The sequence below is a fragment of the Babylonia areolata genome, chromosome 11 (assembly GCF_041734735.1).
Source record: "Babylonia areolata isolate BAREFJ2019XMU chromosome 11, ASM4173473v1, whole genome shotgun sequence".
In the NCBI taxonomy this organism is placed as follows: domain Eukaryota; kingdom Metazoa; phylum Mollusca; class Gastropoda; order Neogastropoda; family Buccinidae; genus Babylonia; species Babylonia areolata.
This window is the reverse complement of record NC_134886.1, coordinates 43,036,694-43,056,336: the sequence shown is the minus strand read 5'-3', so window position 1 is coordinate 43,056,336 and position 19,643 is coordinate 43,036,694. Positions and strand designations below refer to the sequence as shown.

At 41.3% G+C, this 19,643-nt stretch overlaps 1 protein-coding gene and 1 long non-coding RNA gene across 3 annotated transcripts in view; one reads left to right on the top strand and one right to left on the bottom strand.

Annotated features, from left to right (window-relative positions):
- The first annotated feature begins 6,562 nt into the window (after nt 1-6,562).
- LOC143287756 (uncharacterized) lies at nt 6,563-12,206 on the top strand. The gene is made up of 2 exons (XR_013055994.1): nt 6,563-9,576; nt 9,644-12,206. It is a non-coding gene; the product is annotated as an uncharacterized LOC143287756 (long non-coding RNA).
- A 523-nt stretch (nt 12,207-12,729) lies between these two features.
- The window catches only part of LOC143287755 (polyamine-transporting ATPase 13A3-like), a 76,476-nt gene continuing 69,562 nt past the window's right edge, over nt 12,730-19,643 (bottom strand). For both annotated transcript variants that reach the window (XM_076596016.1, XM_076596015.1), the window contains exons 31-32: nt 17,342-17,557; nt 12,730-15,974 (exon numbers count right to left, since the gene is read on the bottom strand). In XM_076596016.1, coding sequence (XP_076452131.1) covers nt 15,792-15,974; nt 17,342-17,557 — 399 coding nt within the window. In that variant the 3' untranslated portion in view covers nt 12,730-15,791. The remainder of the gene's footprint in view (nt 15,975-17,341; nt 17,558-19,643) is intronic.

Here is a 19,643-nt window from a genome sequence, read left to right as displayed (position 1 = left end):
TCGTAACATCTTGTACCCCAGACTGGTAGGAAATCAGTGATAAGAGTATTCGTTTCGGTTTAGGCCGGCAGGGTATCTGGCTGCGTGTTCTGCAATAAAATGTTGTTTTTCGATTGTTGTTTTTTGTTTGTTTGGTTGGGGTTTTTTTTCAGTGCCTTTTTTGTGCTGAACTGTGACAGGTGGAAAATCTCCCAATTTTTTTAAAATTTATTTATTATTATTATTTTGTTGTTGTTGTTGTTCTTTGGATTTGTGAATGTAACTGAATTTCCAACTGTCTGTCTTTCTGTGCGTCTGTCCGTACGTTCGTCCGTCCGTCTGTCTGTCTGTCTGTCTTTGTCTCTCTTCCCTCTGTCTGTCTGTCTCTCTCCTTTCTGTCTTTCTACCTGTCTTCCTCTCTCTCTCTCTCTCTCTCTCTCTCTCTCTCTCTCTCTCTCTCTCTCTCAGTCAATTTGGACTTTCTCCGTGCATATTACAAAAATATACAAGTGTCGGCTTCTTTGAGTCGACCATCCAACCTAAACGCTATGATTCATGTATTCATGCTGTTTTTGTTTTGTTTGTTTGTATGTTGCTGGACGATTATTCTGAGGTGTCCCATGCCAATGGGACTGTAATGTCAACGGCAGTAAAACCTTTTCTTCAGTTTCAGTTTCTCTCTGTCTCTCTGCCTCTCTCTGTCTCTGTCTCTGCCTGTCTGTCTGTCTCTGTCTCTCTCTCTCTCTGCCAGTCTGATTTGCACCTATTTATATACCACAGGTATCATGAAAAACAACAACAACAACAACAGAACAAATCTAAAGCAAACAAATGTTGAAACCGGTAACAGCATTTATTATCATTTCCTCCGCCCCCTCAATCCCCTCCCCACCCCCCGGCCCTCCCAGTGCATATGTCATAATCACAATTGCCTTTTACCCAGTGTACGATCCTGCCGTGCAGACGCGGATGTCTTCAAGACCTGAAGAGATCCTTCACTTTTAACAGCCAAAGATGCTGTCATGTCAGGAATAATCTTCAGAGCAGTTTCCGAGAAAACTGTGATTTTTTTTTTTTTTCGCGTCCTTCCTCTCCCCCTCGCCCCCCCTCCCCCTCCCCCAAGGCAGTGAGGGAATAGAAACAGAAGATTTGGAGCCACGCGTATGATAGTCAGTCGTGTGACCGTGTTAACACCAAAACAGCAGAGGGGAATGAGTGGAGAGTGTCTTGCGCAAGTTAACTCACTCAGTACGGCCAGTCCTCTCTTCTCCTCTACACAGACCCCTCGGATGTCCAGTGGGTGTCTGAATGGCCCAACCTTTAGCTTCCGTCGTAAGAATTGTGGTATTCTTTGTCAACATTCACCTCTTCAGTATAAGAGCTTTCCTCTTGCAATATTTTGATGATGGTAACTGGGGTGAAACGCTGTTAACGTCGTCTCTTTCGCCGTTCGTATGGAGAGTTAAATCCCCACTCTCTCAGCCAAGAGGCGTTTTAGGACAGTCGGCGTTGGGATGGTTCCCAAAGGCCAACCAACCAGCCCCTAAGGTTGCAGCACTAAGGGCAACCTTGCCTCCTTGTTTGAGAGTCATAGTCCTTCACACTGAGAAGATTAAGCTGTAAATGACTTCCCACTGCAGTGGAGAAACCATGACCTCACAGCTCTCACTTTGAGCGACGTGTATCGTGAAAGGAAGGAACCCCGCTCTGTCTGTCTGCTTTCCTCCCCCTCTATCATACAACTACAGCTGGCAGAGGTGCCAGCCCCTGTACTGACGCCTGTTGTGATACGCCGATTGCATTTTTGGCACGGGGATCTGATGGAAGCATGGTGGGCGCACTGACTGAGCACGGTACCTATGGGTTGCTCTGAAGCGGAGCTGGCAGTGCTGGGGATGATTGAGGAATTCCTCATCGCTTCTCAAGCCATGCGTGAACTGACTGCTGCGGTCGGTGGTGGCTCAGTGGTTGGTATGTAGCCTACGACTGAGTCCATTCTGAAGGCGTGGGGTTCGAGATATTCGTCTGATGATAACTGTGCAGCTGTGCGAAATCACAATGTTATGTTTATGCTGTTTCAGTTACCATCATTGTCGTCATGATCACCATCATCATGATCATCATCGTGATCATCATCATGATCATTATCACCATCAATATCATCACACCACCACCACCATCATCATCATCGTCATCATCTAATAGTGTCAAGTTGTCAATATCATCATCTAACGTCAACATCTACCATTCCATCTTTCCCCCGGGCGTTCCATCTGTGTACCTTTTTCTTCACAGGCATACCTTCTTTAGACCCTTTTCCTCACAGACGTAGACATTCCAACTTTATACCCTTTTCCTTACAGACATTCCACCTTTATACCCTTTTCCTCATGGACATTCCATCTTTATATCTTTTCCTCGTGAACATTCCATCATTTTACCTTTTCCTTCACAGACATTCCATATTTATACCCTTTTCCTCATGGACATTCCATCTTTATACCCTTTTCCTCATAGACATTCTATCTTTATACTGGCCTTTTTCCTCACAGACATTCCATCTTTGTACTTTTTTCCTCACAAACATTCCATCTTTAATCTATTTACCTCACCGACGGACGTTCCACCTTTATACCCTTTTCCTCATGAATATTCCATCTTTATACCTTTCCCCCTCGCACATTCCATCGTTGTACCATTTTCCTCACCGACGGGCATTCCATCTTTATACCGTTTTCCTTACAGACATCCCATCTTTATACCGTTTTCCTCACAGACATCCCATCTTTCTACCTAATCCCGGATATGCCTTTTTCCTGAACATTCCGTATTCATACTTTCGCCCCAGAAAGTCTGTACCCTTTCACCCACCCATCCCCCACCTACCCCTTTTACACGCACACTTTTTTATTTATTTTTTTAAACGTTTGCTGGGTTGCTGTATGACGGCGACACGAGGCAATGAAATGATGAACACTGGGATGAGCACTGTGGCTTCCAGCCAGTCATCCATGGCCTCTTGCCAGACTGGCCTTCTGCACTGTTTTCGTTTAGGGTTTTTTTTTTTTTTGTTTGTTTTGTGTGTGTGTGTGTGTGTGTGTGTGTGTGTGTGTGTGTGTGTGTTGTTGTTGTTGTTGTTGTTTTCTGCAGTTGTTTGTTTCTTTGTCTTACACCATTATTTTTTTTTTAAACATTTGTTTTCTTCTTGTTGTTGTTGCTTGCAATATGTCCTTTTGGTTGGTCCCTTGATTTGCTGCTAGTTGTTGTTTTTTTTTTTTTTTTTTTTTTTTTTTTTTTTTGTTAAACCAGAAGATGATGAAGAAAGGCAACCGGCTTTAATCTGCTTTGTCTGCACTTTGATGATCTCCGCTGAAAAGAAGCAGCGACAAATGAATTAGCGATAAAATAATGGAGAACCAAATTATTTTGATAGCCACAGAGTCCGTGAAGCGACTTGAGAAGTTTACCCAACAACTTGGCCCGGCTCGTTGGATGGTTGTGGCAGTGTCTTGGAAAGATTGTGTAACTTTGTGGTAACATCTAAAACATACTTGCCAGTATGTTTAAGTTTGATTTGCTTTGTTGCAAACCATCATTAGCGCCGGGCGTGTGTGTGTGTGTGTGCTTGCGTGGGTATGCGTTTTTGCGTGTTTCCGAAGACATCGGCGTTGGACTTTAGCCGTGATTCAAGGAGTATTGTTATTGTATCCTCCACACCCGAAATGGGGCAAAAGGATAAAAATTTCTTTGAATATTTGAAATATCTTCGTTTCGCAGGTGTCTTAGTCTTGCATGCGTTTTGGTCAGGGCATACTATGTCAGTATGTGTGTTTAAACAGTGTTGTAAGTTGTGGTAATTATAATGGCTTCCCCGATTTGTGGTCGATTGGGATGTTACATGTGTGTGTGTGTGTGTGTGTGTGTGTGTGTGCGTGTGTGCGCGTGCGTGTGTGTGAGATTCTCTCCCTCTCTTCTTTCTTAAATCAGAAGAGTGCACACTCACCTTTCAGAACGAGCCAACCTTAGACGTAGCACACTCAACACTTGCGATAAATACGTTCCTATCAGAAGTAGCGCGTGTTGGATGATCGCAGGTCCGATGTTTTGTCAGGCCTTTGGGAAGCGATGATCAAAGAACGCCGAGCAACCTTGCTGTCAACTCAGTTTATCGGACGCAGGATTTATCACACTGCTTTTCTGACTGAGTTTCGTCCGTTTGGCTGTAACGCATCTCCCGCTCCCCGCCTCCTCGCTTGCCCAGTGCCCCCGGAGTTCTGTATAACAAGAGGGCTGTTGGATACACATGTATCGTCGTTTCTTACTGGATATGTATACACTGCCAAACATCAGGGTGCGTGTGTGACTAGTGTGTGTATGTGTATGCGTGTGTGTATGTGTATGCGTGTGTGTATGTGCTTGTGTGTACGTGTGTGTGTATGTGTGTGTGTATTAGGGTCTGTGGCAATGTATATGCAAAACAATCAGAATCAATTTCAACTGTCATAAAGCTCCAGCATATTCGCCTACACACCAAAAAAGTCGATAGCAAAACTCTGTGTGTGTGTGTGTGTGTGTGTGTGTGTGTGTGTGTGTGTTGAGTATCATGTCAAAAATACAAATTCCATTTCACAACAGCAAAATGTGTCTGTGAGTGGTGGTTATGTGTGTGGGTGTGAGCGAGCATGTACAGTACTGTGTGCTTTTAACTAATTTTGATTTGCCCATGGCACTCTCGTTCCAAACACACACACACACACACACACGCACACGCACACACAGGATAGTATTTTCTACTTTTATTAGAAAAAAGGTTTTTAGTTTCTTCCAGTCAAAAATATAGACATAAAACTCAGCCAGAAATCAATTATAAAAAAAACAAAACAATTATACAATATATTCTCTTATCATAAGCAAATCCTGCCATTGTTCATTCTACTAACGGAAACCATTTTCCTTCAGAAGGGTACAAAGTGAAGCCGAAGAATATGGTAAATGTGGACCATGAGCAGAAAAAAAAATTCTGGTTACAAATTCATCTAAAGAATTGGCTAATGTTATATCATAATACTTCATATTGCTTCATAATAATACTTAATTTCACAAACAAGAGTTACATGGAAGACACTGAGAGAGAGAGAGAGAGAGAGAGACAGAGATGGAGAAAGGCAGAAACATATACAGATAGAGACAGACAGAGAGAGGCAGAGACAGACAGAGAGAGAGTGGGTTGTTGCCAAGATGGAAGGAAGAAAATTGCATGACTCAGAGTGAATCAACAGCAAGTCAAAATGTAAATGCATTTCACCATCCAACTAATTATTCACATATGTAAATGTAATAATTTGTCAAAACCTTTCAAACGCTAGGTAAGAATGCATACAAAAGTAAAAGCAATAGCGCATATCTCTAGTTGTGTGTTCAACTGAATTTTAATTACTTTCAAACATCTCCAATTATCTTTTTTTTTAAAATCCAATATTGACCATGTAAGTAATCATATATCTCATAGTATACAATCATTAATTGAAAGTCTATTACACCCTCTTACAAATTTACGATACTTGAAGTTTGGATGGTAGGTTTTTTTGTTTTGTTTTTAAATTTGTTCACATATATTCATGACATTTAAACTTCTGTTTTGTGGTGCGTGTTTTAGATGCGGTGCCCCCGGCCAGGATAAATCTTCTGTGTGTTTAGATCTGCAAGTAAAAAAAGTAACAAGAATAAACCCGGACTCTACAACACCTGTTTGGATTTTCTTTCTGTTTTGTGTGACTGTGTATTTTTTAATTCATCTTTTTGTTGAGTTTATTTCTTGGGTCTGTGTCCTTTAGTCAAACAACTGCCTACAGACTGTTATCAATACTGTGTAACTAATACTGGTGTAGCAGCCTATTTGTTGTACCCCTGTTGTTTTTTAACCCTGGGGACAAATCTGGCTAGCCCGGATTAACCAGGGTCTATATATATATATGTAGACTAGCCTGGAATATATACGGGGTGGGGTGTGGGGGAAGAGAGATAGGGGAGGTGCAACCTAGACAGGCCACAAACGGTCCTGGAGGTTATTCAAGGCAAGCCCAGAATGACTCAGAGGTGAAAATTCAGTGAGGGGGTAGTCTGAGGCTGTTACACCACTATTCATCTGGTCCACCCCCACAATGGTCCTTAACCTTAACCCTCAGGGTTTCCCTGGAAGACACAAAGCAGATCCACATCTTTTCCCTGTCCTCTTCATGCAAAAGTGGAAATGTCATCAAAACAACAAGGTGACAAGGCAAAGCAAAGCATAACCGAAATATGATTTTAAAAAAGGTAATAATAATAATACATTGCAAATTCTGGTTATCAATATGATGATTAAAAGGACCAGAGGAAAGCATGTAAAATTTTTGGCTAAGATGGCAATTGAAACTGAGAAATACAGAGAGTACAAACTGGTCATTAAGATATATATATATATATCTATATCTATATATATATATTCCCCTTTGCTTGAGTGTCAGTTTTTCTCTCTGGTTGGCAAGTAAAAAAAAAAAAAAAGGCTAACATGAGCATTTTAATGAGAGGGTTTTTTTTTTTTTTTATACCTCAGACCCAACTCCTAACCCCACCAAAGCACCCACACCCAAAGCACAAATCAGTTTTAAAGGTTAAAAGTCAGACCAAGACTGGGGGTTTGGGGGGGGGGGGGGGGGGGGGGGGGCTTCATCCACCTCTTTATTAAAAATGAAGACTTCTAGGCTTTTCACTATCTACTCACACACACATATATCTATCAACCTATCTATACATCTATCTCAATCTGTAGATATGTATCTGGGTCTATCTCAGTATCTCTCTGTCTATATATATCTAACATATACGTATATATGTATATATATATATATATATATATATATATATATATATAGTCGCTCTTCAGTTTGATGGCACAGCCAAAACTCATGAGCACTTTTGTCACTCTCTGAAAACACGGTCTCTAAAACTAGCTTCACTTCTATGCTTTGCATGTTGAGCACTCAAGCCAAACTGTGTATTTACAGTTTGTTCCTTTGTCATCACATTGTACCTTTGTTAACGCTTTGCTCCTTTGTTAATATTTTGCTCCTTTGTTCATATTTTGTTCTCTTGTTAATACGCTCACTTAGCCAAAAAGCCAATTATGTTATGTTCAGTTTTATTATTAAAAAAAAAAATCATGACAATACTGACATTTGTGGTCATTCTGTTCAATTCTGTACAAGGTAGAAAAGACAGTACCATTTGGAATTATTTTTTAGCAATCAACAGACACTATATAGCACATGAAAAAAGAAACAGAAGTTTCTGTACTCAGCAGCACAGCCTCAAATATTCATAAACACACTCCCTGACAAACACTGGTAAAATTAAAACAGAAAAAAAACGTCCTCCATTTTTACTGTGATGATAACTGACAATATAACATTTTCTAGTACTCTTCCCAAATAAACCTAAAGAACGTCACATTATTCATAAAGGTAATACTGTACAACCATAGAAGTATATAAATGTAACACTTTGTGGTATAAGAATCACAAGTCAATAAAAAAACAACAACATTTTTTCAATGGGGGTAGGGAAAAGTTAAAATTCCAAGCTGATTAAATTCTAAGCCCAATGAAAATATAACCGTATCCATTCTTTACAAAATATGCCTGTAAAGGGACTATCCCTACTTTATACATGTAAATAAACAAAGGCTAGAAAATAAGCTCCATGCCCAGAGGGAAAAAACCCAAAAAAACTTCCAAGCTAAGAATGGAAACCATGTGCCAATGCTTGGTAGGATATGCGAGACGGGGAAGTTCCAGAATTCCATGGCACAAATGAACTACAGCAATACATTGGCCAGCATATAGAGTAAGAACAACAACAACAAAAACCAACCACATAATATAAGAAAATCTTGAAAAAAGAAAAAAAAAAGTGAACCAGTGTGTTAGATTATGCTCATGGGCAAGAGCAGCACAAAAGCTGGCCAGAGTGTCTTACTCACCCTAATGAGGCAATGGGGAACAACACTGAAGAACTATTCACCAAATGGCAATAAACTAACAGACTTACTCTCAGTCTGTCGAACAGACAGTACACTGTCAGAAAGAGAACAAAGTCTGAGAGCCAACAACCTGGCAACAAATGAACACACAGCAGGGTAAGGGAGACAACAGAGTGTCCCCCCCCCCTCACAGGATGTGATGGATTTCTTCCCCTAATAGCCCATCCCACAGCCTTCACGCACTGTTGATCAAAAAGCAGAGAGGCTGGAGCTCTTGAGGAATGGTCAGTCAGCATTTTGTACCAACAAACACAATTATGCGTGAAACACACACATGCAGAAGACAAGAGTCAAGGTTTAACTTTAAAAAACGATGATGATGATGGTGGTGATGATGATGATGATGGTAGGTTTCCTCCGATCAAGAATCATCAATAGGAAGGCAGTGGCAACAAGCCCTCTGGTGGCTGTGCCAAGGACCTCCTCAATAAAAAACGACAACCCAAAACCAGCGTAACAAAGCATTTAACATGAAAGGAGGAATAGGTCAAATCATTAGAGACACATCAGTTATTCCTTCAACAAAATGGCTCAACGTGCACTGCTTCTCCTGACAGTCAACTGCAAACTAAAACTGCATAAAAAAATAATAAAATAAATAAATAAAAAACCCACACTCACACACCTACCTTAAATGACTTCACCAGTTCATTGCAAGGAATTTTCAATGTTTTAATCTGGTGTGTGTGTGGGGTGGGGGGTGGAGGGTCAATCAGTGTAGAGTGTGTTGTGAGCATCAAAGCATCTGTGAAAACGTGTGTATTATGTGTGTGGTTTAAAAAAAAAATAAAAAAAAGAAGCCAACTTATCCTTCTTTTGGCAATTGGGATACAAGGGAGGTAAAGCTTGTATGAGCTGTATGTTGGACAAACCATGCTTCCTTAAACAAAATGAACAACAAAAAAACAACAACAACACACACAAATACAAGTTATCCCTCATTACTCAACTTTTATGTACAGTTTTGTACGCATTTATAGAGAAATAAAGAAAAATGCAGCACAGACCAAAAGTTCTAAATCCTGTTACAAAGTGATCCCCGGATGGAAAGTCAATGGGAAAGTAAGGCAAAATATCAGCCACCACATGAACAGATGATGCCACAAATGCAGATCGACAGAGAAAAAACAAAATAAACCCTACCATCTCAAAGAATGAGAAGGGGATTTCACGGTCTATCGATCATTGCCACATTTTTCACATTTACATCAGTGAAACTATATTCCCCATCACCAGAACTGTTCACCTCTAAACTCCATCAACAGCAAAAGGCATAGCCAAAAATAGTAAGTAACAAAAACTGTGATCATGGGCAGATTCAAGACATGGTTGCTTTTCCAGATGGATCCTTTCCAATGCTGTTGCTTCAGAGCAAATACACATGACCCTTAATTCAGCGACTGACCTCTGCCTTCATCCTCACAGCTGGTTTTGTGCACTCGAGTCAGCCAACTTTTCCATCATCTCAAATTCTCAAAACGGTGCCCCATAAACTAAATGAACAAAATACTGTGCAGGTATGATGCACACCCTTTAACTAAGTGCACATACACCCTTTAACTGAATGAACAAAATACTGTGCAGGTATGATGCACACCCTTTAACTAAGTGCACATACACCCTTTAACTAAATGAAAAAAATACTGTGCAGGTATGCACACCCTTTAACTAAGTGCACATACACCCTTTAACTGAATGAACAAAATACTGTGCACTAAGATGCACACCCTTTAACTAAGTGCACTTACACCCTTTAACTAAATGAAAAAAATACTGTGCAGGTATGCACACCCTTTAACTAAGTGCACATACACCCTTTAACTGAATGAACAAAATACTGTGCACTAAGATGCACACCCTTTAACTAAGTGCACTTACACCCTTTAACTGAATGAACAAAATACTGTGCACTAAGATGCACACCCTTTAACTAAGTGCACTTACACCCTTTAACTGAATGAACAAAATACTGTGCACTAAGATGCACACCCTTTAACTAAGTGCACATACACCCTTTAACTGAATGAACAAAATACTGTGCACTAAGATGCACACCCTTTAACTAAATTAACAAAATACCATGCAGCTGAGATGCACACCCTTTAACTAAATGAAAAAATACTGCACAGCTGAGATGCACACCCTTTAACTAAATGAACAAAATACCATGCAGCTGAGATGCACACCCTTTAACTAAATGAAAAAATACTGCACAGCTGAGATGCACACCCTTTAACCCTTTCGCTGCCAGGAAAATAAGATTTAAGTGAAATCTATTTGCCAGGGTTTTTTTCCCCAAAAAACGGGAATAAATTTTCCAAAAATTCTGTGCTCTTTGTTATTTGAGAAAGATTCATAAAAGTATATATTTTCTGAAAGGTAAACGAATAAAGAATACAAAACACACAATGTTTTCCAATTTTATATATTTTTAGTGACATGCTGTTGTTTTGAAACCAGTGTTTTGTTTTTTGTCACATTTTCAACTTGTTCATTACAAACATTTGGTAATTTGCACTAAAACATCATATTTTCTGGACAAACGGATATCTGCATATGCAAAATCATACTAGAACAACCACAATAAAGAAAAAATAAATGAAAAGAGATAGATACATAATGCATTGTGACTTCTCCAAGTGATAATGTGGATGTGAGGCCACGCCCTCTCAGTCTCCACCCCCCTCCTCTTCACCCCTCTTACATGATCACTTTATCGCGTTCTCATCAGACCGTATTGGCTGAGTGCCAAGAAAATCGCTCACATTGTGTCCTGCTAAAAATTTGGTTAGTTTGTGTCATCTGCTACAGTTGTGCAGGTGGCATCACTCACTGATAATCGTATCTTGGCCACTCTCTTGATTGCTCCCTTTATTTTCTATCAAATCGTCCTATAAATGTTCATCATGGTCTTCTTCGAATTTATGCTTCAATTCTTTCTGAGCATCAGCTAAAGAAAGCAATCATGGTTGATTTAGTTCGCCACAATCGCATGTCTTGAGCACGGCGTCAGTCCGACATTTTCTTGAGTGAGTGAGGAATGGAGCTAGGCAAACACTATGACAGTGACCCAAACAAAACGTTCAAATAAAGGACTGCCTCATGACGTAGATGGGGTTTCTAACTATGAATAGAATCTAGAAAGATTCCCCAAGCTAAAGCAACCAGCATTTTTGTCAACAAACTGAATGCAAATCAGGGAAAAGTCTGAATATTTTGATGATGAGTTATCTCGTCATTGTGGCAGCGAAGCATACATGCTTGCGATGATGAGTCATCTCGTCATACAGGCAGCCTAGGGATTAACTAAATGAAAAAAATGCTGCTCAGCTGAGATGCACAATGTAAAATTTTGATCAGAAACAAATCAAAATGTCTACTTTACACAACTGTACTTCAAACGGTCACAAAATCATAATTTCCTTACACTGCAACTTACAGGCAATTTAAAGACATAATCTGACATGAAAAATTGTATAAATTATCCCTAAACTGTACGGGTAAACAGGTTTTCATCACAGACATAAACACACAGACTTGTACACCAACAAGTACAGAATAACACACACACACACACAATGACACACACACAAGGACAGTAACAGATGAAATCAGCAGACCTATCAACCCAGGTCCAGTCAACAAATACGGCAGCAGAATCATTTAAAAGAGTTATCACCGTGTACTATGAATGCACAAGTCAAGCATAATAATCATGTACAAATCACAAGGTTTCAATGAACATTTCTTTATATATAGTAAAACACCACACCTGCAGCGAGAAGATGTACAGGGAAGACATATTTTTACATGTAAAAGTCCATTTCTGTGCAGACCTGTGTTTAGTTTGTGCATGTGTGAGTGCTGGCGTTGACACCACTGCACGTTTCTCTAGTCCTCTCAAATATTTTAACTTTTAACATTTTCTTTATTCATTCTTTTCTGTTTCTTTTTTTCTTCTTTTACAATTCTGTGACACTGAGTTGCCATTACTGACTGACATTTTAAGGATTTTTTTTTTTTCCCAAGACAAAGCACCTGTAAACACAAACCCGTACAAACCACCTTCAACCCAGTCTCTTCCCAGACAGTGATGAAAGCACAGACCATAGCATACACCTTCCAACTCTTCACTGACACAACATTGCTGCCTTGGTATTTATTGCTTTGAAAAACGTCCTTTGTTCAACTACTGCACTTGATGGTCTGGCTTACACTACACAACAGCTAAGGTTTTCACCTTCAACAGTTGCCTACACATTTCAGCAACAGACTGCCGAAAAGTCAAGGCAGACTTTTTAAAAGCAGTAACCTTTACTCAATGCCACGGCCTTTGCACAATACCATGATCTTTGCACAGTGCTACAACCTTTGTGCCTGTGAACTCTGCATGGTGTCATTCAACAGGGCTGTGTCCAGGAAAGTCTAACCAACACCTACATCACATGTAGAGTCATGTTTGCGTCATTCCAATCAAAAATATACCTGTTAGAAGTTTTGCCAGAGACATCCTATACATGCAACAGGAAAACAGATACACGACTCTGGATCATACCATCAATGCATTCTCTTCAGTCAGGACATGGAATATGGATGAGGAGGAAAACAAAACACGGCTCTGGATCATACCATCAATGCATTCTCTTCAGTCAGGACATGGAATATGGATGAGGAGGAAAACAAAACACGGCTCTGGATCATACCATCAATGCATTCTCTTCAGTCAGGACATGGAATATGGATGAGGAGGAAAACAAAACACGGCAAAGCCTTCCTAATAAAGGGAAGCAAAGCAGGGAAATAAGAACAAATCAGCACGGGCAATATCACACATCTGTTTACTTTGTCCACAGTGTAACAGCTGTTTTTCTTGTCCATACTGTAACATAGCTGTTTTCCTTGTCTACAGTGCAACATTTTCCTCGTCTACAATGTAACAGCTGTTAGCAATGTGTCACTGCAGTTTCCAAGCTGTTTTCAATCTATCACCAAAGACACACTGAAATTTGGAGAGTTTGTACTCTAAAAATTAAAAAAAAATGTATGTCAAATGAACCATTTATTCATGTGGACAGTATGGGAAAGATTTATTGAGAACTCATTTACACAGACAGTACAGGAAAGATTTACTGAGAACTGTAATCCACACTGTAAAACAATCACCACCCAAGTTTCCTTTCATGCAGCAAAACTGTAGAGTAACCCACACCAACCTGTGCTGGATTTCCGATCTGTAAAGTTATAAAGTCAACCAGATACTACTGACAGGCTTAACAGCTGAGTAGTGTAAGTGTTGAACTTTCAATCCGAGGGTTCTGGGATCAAATTCCAGTCACAGTGCCTGGTGGGTAAAGGGTGGAGAATTCTCCTATCTTCCAAGTCAACAGATGTGCAGACCTGCTAGTGCCTGAGCCCTCTTCAGGTGTACACACAGCTGGGAACTGTTTCACACTGTTTCACACATTGCAACACACAACTTGCAACACACAACTTACCAACAATGGAGGAATAGGGAAGGTAGGGGCAGGGGTGGGGGAGCATTTCATCTTTCCAGGTTTAGTCCACACCATGAGGTCTATGGATATTATTTTCTTGCCAGTTTGCCATTTCTCTGATATGTTGTTTGTTGTTTCAGATGGAAATTGTTTGCTTTATTGTCATCGGATTCCATCTCAATTTATGATTTGATTTCTCCCATTTTGAAAAACGATAAAACCATCGCTAGAAACCCATCCCAAGTCTGATCAAAGCACAGACCAAACATTCATCTTTCATGAATATTGTTTTCAAATAGAAGTAAACTGTCGGCAGTCTTTAGTGGTACTTTGAAAGCAATAAAAAAGATATAAAAAAACAACCTCCCCCATCTTCCAAAGAGGTGGCAGATCAGGACGGTTTTGCTCACCATCTGAAACAAGTGTGTTTGTTGAACTGAAAGTTGCGAGTTGGAAACCACAAAAAAATTCATCTAGTACGCAGCAGGCCATGTTGATTCATATTTCATTGTTTTACAATCAATGCAGATCAATTAAAGTTTTGAACTTTCCATCTTCATCACTACAATAAACTGTGACAAAACCACCAAATGGATTTTCTGCAGTAATATACCAGATAATCAGATCTGACAAATCCAGTTCTTTCATCAAAATTATGATAGCAGACGGACACATTCACCAAAATTACATAGATCGAAATAAAAATTTCAAACTTCTCCTTTCTTCAGCACAGTGTTTTGGCACCAATAAATCATAACAAACACTCCACATAAAAAACGACTTTTGGTAATCTCCTATATTAGGGTTATCTTCTTTCGCATTAACAAATGAAATTTTTTTCAACTAGACTGCTTAAGTAAACTGCTTAAGTTGATCCAAGATTTATTTTCAAGCTTTCCGTCAAAATACACATCTTTGCAGATCTACTGATACATTGTGCTGCTATGTGCCAGACAGTGCTGTCAATGTGAAAGTACAGCCTAAATCAGGATGGTTGTGGGCCTAGTGGTTTGGATCACAAGACCGACAGCTGGCGCACTTTCCAGAAATTTGTGAATGACGGACTGGCATGGAATGTTGCAGTCTGTAATTTGATGAGTTAATGTTAGGGATGAGTAAAATCCGTCAAGCAAAAAATAACTTTCCCACATTATATTTAGATCGGTGTTCAATTATATGGCACAATTTTGCTGCTCCTGGCAATGTGTGCATTGATACTTCCAAAGTAAACAGAAGATTCTACTGTAACTAAAAATGATACACTGATTCCTGTTTATTGATGTGTCAATGTCAGATAAAAAGGCAAAGTTTGTGAAACAGAATGTAACATAACTGTGGAAACATTTTTGGTTTCTTTACAATTTTTGTCCTTCCACAATCGCATTAGAATGCATGGAAAGAACTGATTTTCCTCTATTTTTCAACTAAATTTGGTGTTGACAAAGAATTTCCAAAGAAAATGAATTTGTTTACCACAGATACACACACACACTCACATTCACACACAAAGGCAACCAAAACGCAGGATTATCACACAGACTTATGTTGTATGTAAACATACCCTTGAGCCAAGAAAGAAACAGAGACATCATATGGTGATGTAAATAAAGAAAACCTCGAAATATTTCTGTGTTCAAATCATTCTATTACATTTTCTCATCAACTTCTTCCTTACTGATTTTCGATACAACACCTCCTGCATTTGGTTTGTTCTTTCAAACATTCTTTCCCCATACAGTGAATTCAGTTCATGCAACAAAACCAGCAAGCATCGCACTCCTACAACCACCAGTTTAATTAAACAGGTATAATGTGTTAGTTAAAAACAATTCAGTGTGACATCCTCGCTGACAAAACACCAGACAAGATGAATATGACTCAAAAGACAGGCTTTCAGCAGATACGGGAATTAGCAGTTACAGGGAAACCATCACTCAACTTGACTGACAGTCATAAAAAAGCATCTAACTGTACACTTGATATGCATGGAAGAGCAAGAAGGGGGTGTCGGTCAAAGAAAGGCGACACTTGCATCCAGTCAAGGTTGGCGCGTTAATCGCACACCAAAGCTGCCCAGTTCACAGAAGGAAGACTGCACAGCAACGCCCAAGATCCTGTGATCCACTACGGCCTGCAACAATCAGAGGGGGTCGGGGGAGTCAGGGTGATGTGGGGGAGGGGTGGGGGGGGGATAGAGGGGGGACTGTTTTCTGTTCTTCCTCCTCCTCCCACCCACCTCACAACCTGGTGGCAATGCGGTCACGCTGGTCCATGAGGGGCTGAACGGGCGTGGCTCCGTTTGACGCTGCGTAGTCCAGGGTAACGTTGCTTAAGTCCGCGGTGTTGGGGGGTGGGGTGGGAGTGGCAGGCTGGTTGGCGTGGCTGTCATCATCCAGCTCCAAGATGTGATCCAGTTTGCTCTGAGGGGACCAACAAGAACCAGGAATCAATAAAACTTCACCCTCTGACCCCTCTTGAACGGGCGCAATAGCCGAGTGGTTAAAGCATTGGACTTTCAATCTGAGGATCCCTGGTTTGAATCTCGTTAACGGCGCCTGGTGGGTAAAGGGTGGAGATTTTTCCGACCTCCCAGCTCAACATATGTGCAGACCTGCTTGTGCCTCAACCCCCCTTCGTGTGTATACGCAAGCAGAAGATAAATACGCATGTTAAAGATCCTGTAATCCATGTCAGAGTACACAGAGTACACAAAAACTGACTCTAACGCTGGGCTAGGAACCTTTAACTTTTAACCTATGACACACACAGGGTACACAACAACTGACCCTAATGCTGGGCCAGGAACCTTTAACCTATGACACACACAGAGTACGCAAAAACTAATCCCGACGCTAGGCTAGGAACCTTTAACCTATGACACACTGAGTACACAACAACTGACCCCAATGCTGGGCAAGGAACCTTTAACTCACTCGGGACAAATAGTTTTCTCCCTTGCTTTTCCCTACAGGCGACCCATTTGTTAGAGTTAGGGGAAAAAAATCACAAAAAATACCAAACATACAGTAATTGAATGAAACTCGCTGTACTTGACCCACTGACCCTCTCCTCACATCGTGTGTATGCCCACTACCTGCCCTCTTCACTGCCCTCAGAAGCTCAGTCACTGTCAGTGCCTTATTTCTGGAAGCTTTCTTCACTGCAGATACTTTATTCAAAGTCTTCATCATGTCGAAACCATCAGTTTGAAGCATGTCAATCACTTCGGCAGCAGTAAAAAGGCGCTGTTGTGATCTGGTTTGCTCAAAAAATTTCCACTTGTATCGCCTGCGATGCCATTTTCAATACATATGCATTAGCTTGACATAAGGGGTGCCCAACTCAATGGCTTGCTGGCGAGTGTATTGTTACAGAATATCACAAAGAAACTTTCCATTCAACCCTTGACATATTCACAATTGCCAGTGCAGCTGCGATTGTTATGCTACCCCATGAGAAAAACATGGAACATTTTTTTATTGAAACCACTATAGCGTTCCATCGACCAGAACTGCGCCTTACGTCAGGAACGCTATAGCGTTCCATCTTCTGGAAAGAGTTAACTTATGACACACACAGGGTACACAACAACTGACCCCGACGCTAGGCTAGGAACCTTTAACCTATGACACACACAGAATACACAACAACTGACCCCAACGCTGGGCTTGGAACCTTTAACTTCTAACCTATGACACACACAGAATACACAACAACTGACCCTGGCGCTGGGCTTGGAACCTTTAACTTTTAACCTATGACACAAACGGGGTACACAACAACTGACCCCGACGCCGGGCTGATCGGGGGGGATCTGGTTGACACTGTCCAGTCGCTGGAAGATGGCGGCCAGGTCGATGGTCTTCTTGCTGACAGGTGGCCAGCTGGGGTCCTCCTTCATCTCTGACTCGATGGCTGCGTACTCATACTGGTCCGTCTTGAAGCAGCGTGCCATCCAGTTGGAACACTTCTCATGCAGCGACGTGTTGTCCACCAGAAACATCTGCCATCATCGCACACACACTATGGGTCAGTCAGCAGGCTGATACCTGTGTGGCGATAGTTTTTTGTTTTTGTTTTTTTGCTGCCGGTTTCATCCCATGCCACTCATTCCGAGTGCCCATGGCTGCTCAGCCGAGCACAAAATCCACCTCTTTAGTTTCCGAGCAGCGTCTAGCGTCTGGGGTCAAACTTTTTTTAATGCCAGACTTTCCCACCACACTCTGCATTGGCCGGCGCATTCACCGCGGTATTTCTGGCCCCGCGTGCCAAACCTGGACACTGCCTTCTTTGTTTCACTCGGCCTCGCAGCCCCCGCCCCACTTTTCTCACGCTTCCACAGCATCCACACATTTCCTGCAGCGATTACACTCACCCTGCTCTCCATGCCCCTGCTGCTTGCACTCACCATGCTACAGTGTGTTCATTTAAACACTTGTTGTGCTGACAAGAAAAAATCTACAACTCAAAAGGGTGGGCTGATCTGCATGCAGGCATGCTAAATGTTCTGGTGATTTTTACGATTTCATTGTAATAAGTGTATGTTTTCTTAGAGAGGGATTTAAATTTTACGATTTTTGCGATCATGTTTCTGCTTGACCTCTCCTCTTTCTTCATGTATGTTTCAACCGTTGCCACAACAATTGCTATGTAAGAAAATATATTGTGTTTGGAGTCAATAGAAAGCTCATTTTGCATTCTTTGTAGAAACCCACTTCTTTTGTCGTTATTTCCAATCCATCCGGGAAGATGATGCGCGAAAGAAACAAAGCAGATTTACCGCTGAACAAGCGTGCAGCGAGTGCCGCTGGCACGGCCTGTTTGTCAGCCACGTTTATTTATATCCATGCCCTACTTCCTGGGTTCATGAACTTTCGCTGGGCCAACTAAAGTGCCAGCACTGAACATCCGTGTGCCCCCCCCCCCCTCCCCCATACATGACTACACCCGGGTTAGTCTTTCGTGGTTCCAGCACCGCCAGACCACAGGGAACCATCACTGTTTGGCTGTTTGGTTGCCAGAAGGCCACACACCAGTGGAGATCCTGCGCTGCTGCTGAGTCACTTTGGTGGCGTTTACTGGTGCCTGTTCTGATTTAATGTACTTGGGACACCACCTACAATGCCCCCTTCTGATGACAATAATGGCCTAGCGTGATGATAGTTGGGCTGGAAGTTAATAATAATCATGATAATGATGATAATAATCATAATGATAATATTCATTTGTATAGCACCAAGTTAATAATAATACTAATAATGATAATGTTCATTTGAACAGACCCTTTCTCTCTGAGAGCTAAGGGTGCTTTACATGAACTCTCATACCTCCTACATACAAACTGAGTTGGCAGGAATGGAGCAGCGCTGCTGAAGTAAGAGAATGAGAGTGCTTACAGACAGTTTTTGAAAATATGAGTTTTTGGTAAAAGAGCGGAAGGCAGAGACAGAACATGGAAGGTTGTTCCAGACATGAGCAGCAGCAGAGAGGAAGGATATAAGTGGTGACAGTTTTGCTGATGGTTTTGATACACAATGAATAAAGACAAAAACAAGACAGGACCAGACAACTGTTTGTTTCCAAGGATAATAGATTAGCACTGGGGTGCTTTTTGTTTCCACCTTGTCCCTGCCCTGGATAGGTCTACATAAAACAACAGTAAACAATAAAAGACAGAGGCATGATGGTCATGACATCAATGATCAGGGTGTTATCTGTCATATGTGTGGTGATAGCGGCGCTCATAGTTCTGGCAGGGTTTGTGATGACGTCCATAATGATCAGGTGTTATCTGTCATATGTGTGGTGGTAGCGGCGCTGATAGTTCTGGCAGGGTTTGTGATGACGTCCATAATGATCAGGGTGTTATCTGTCATATGTGTGGTGATAGCGGCGCTCATAGTTCTGGCAGGGTTTGTGATGACGTCCATAATGATCAGGGTGTTAGCTGTCATATGTGTGGTGATAGCGGCGCTCATAGTTCTGGCAGGGTTTGTGATGACGTCCATAATGAGCTATGTCAGGGTGTTATCTGTCATATGTGTGGTGATAGCGGCGCTCATAGTTCTGGCGTGGTTTGTGATGACGTC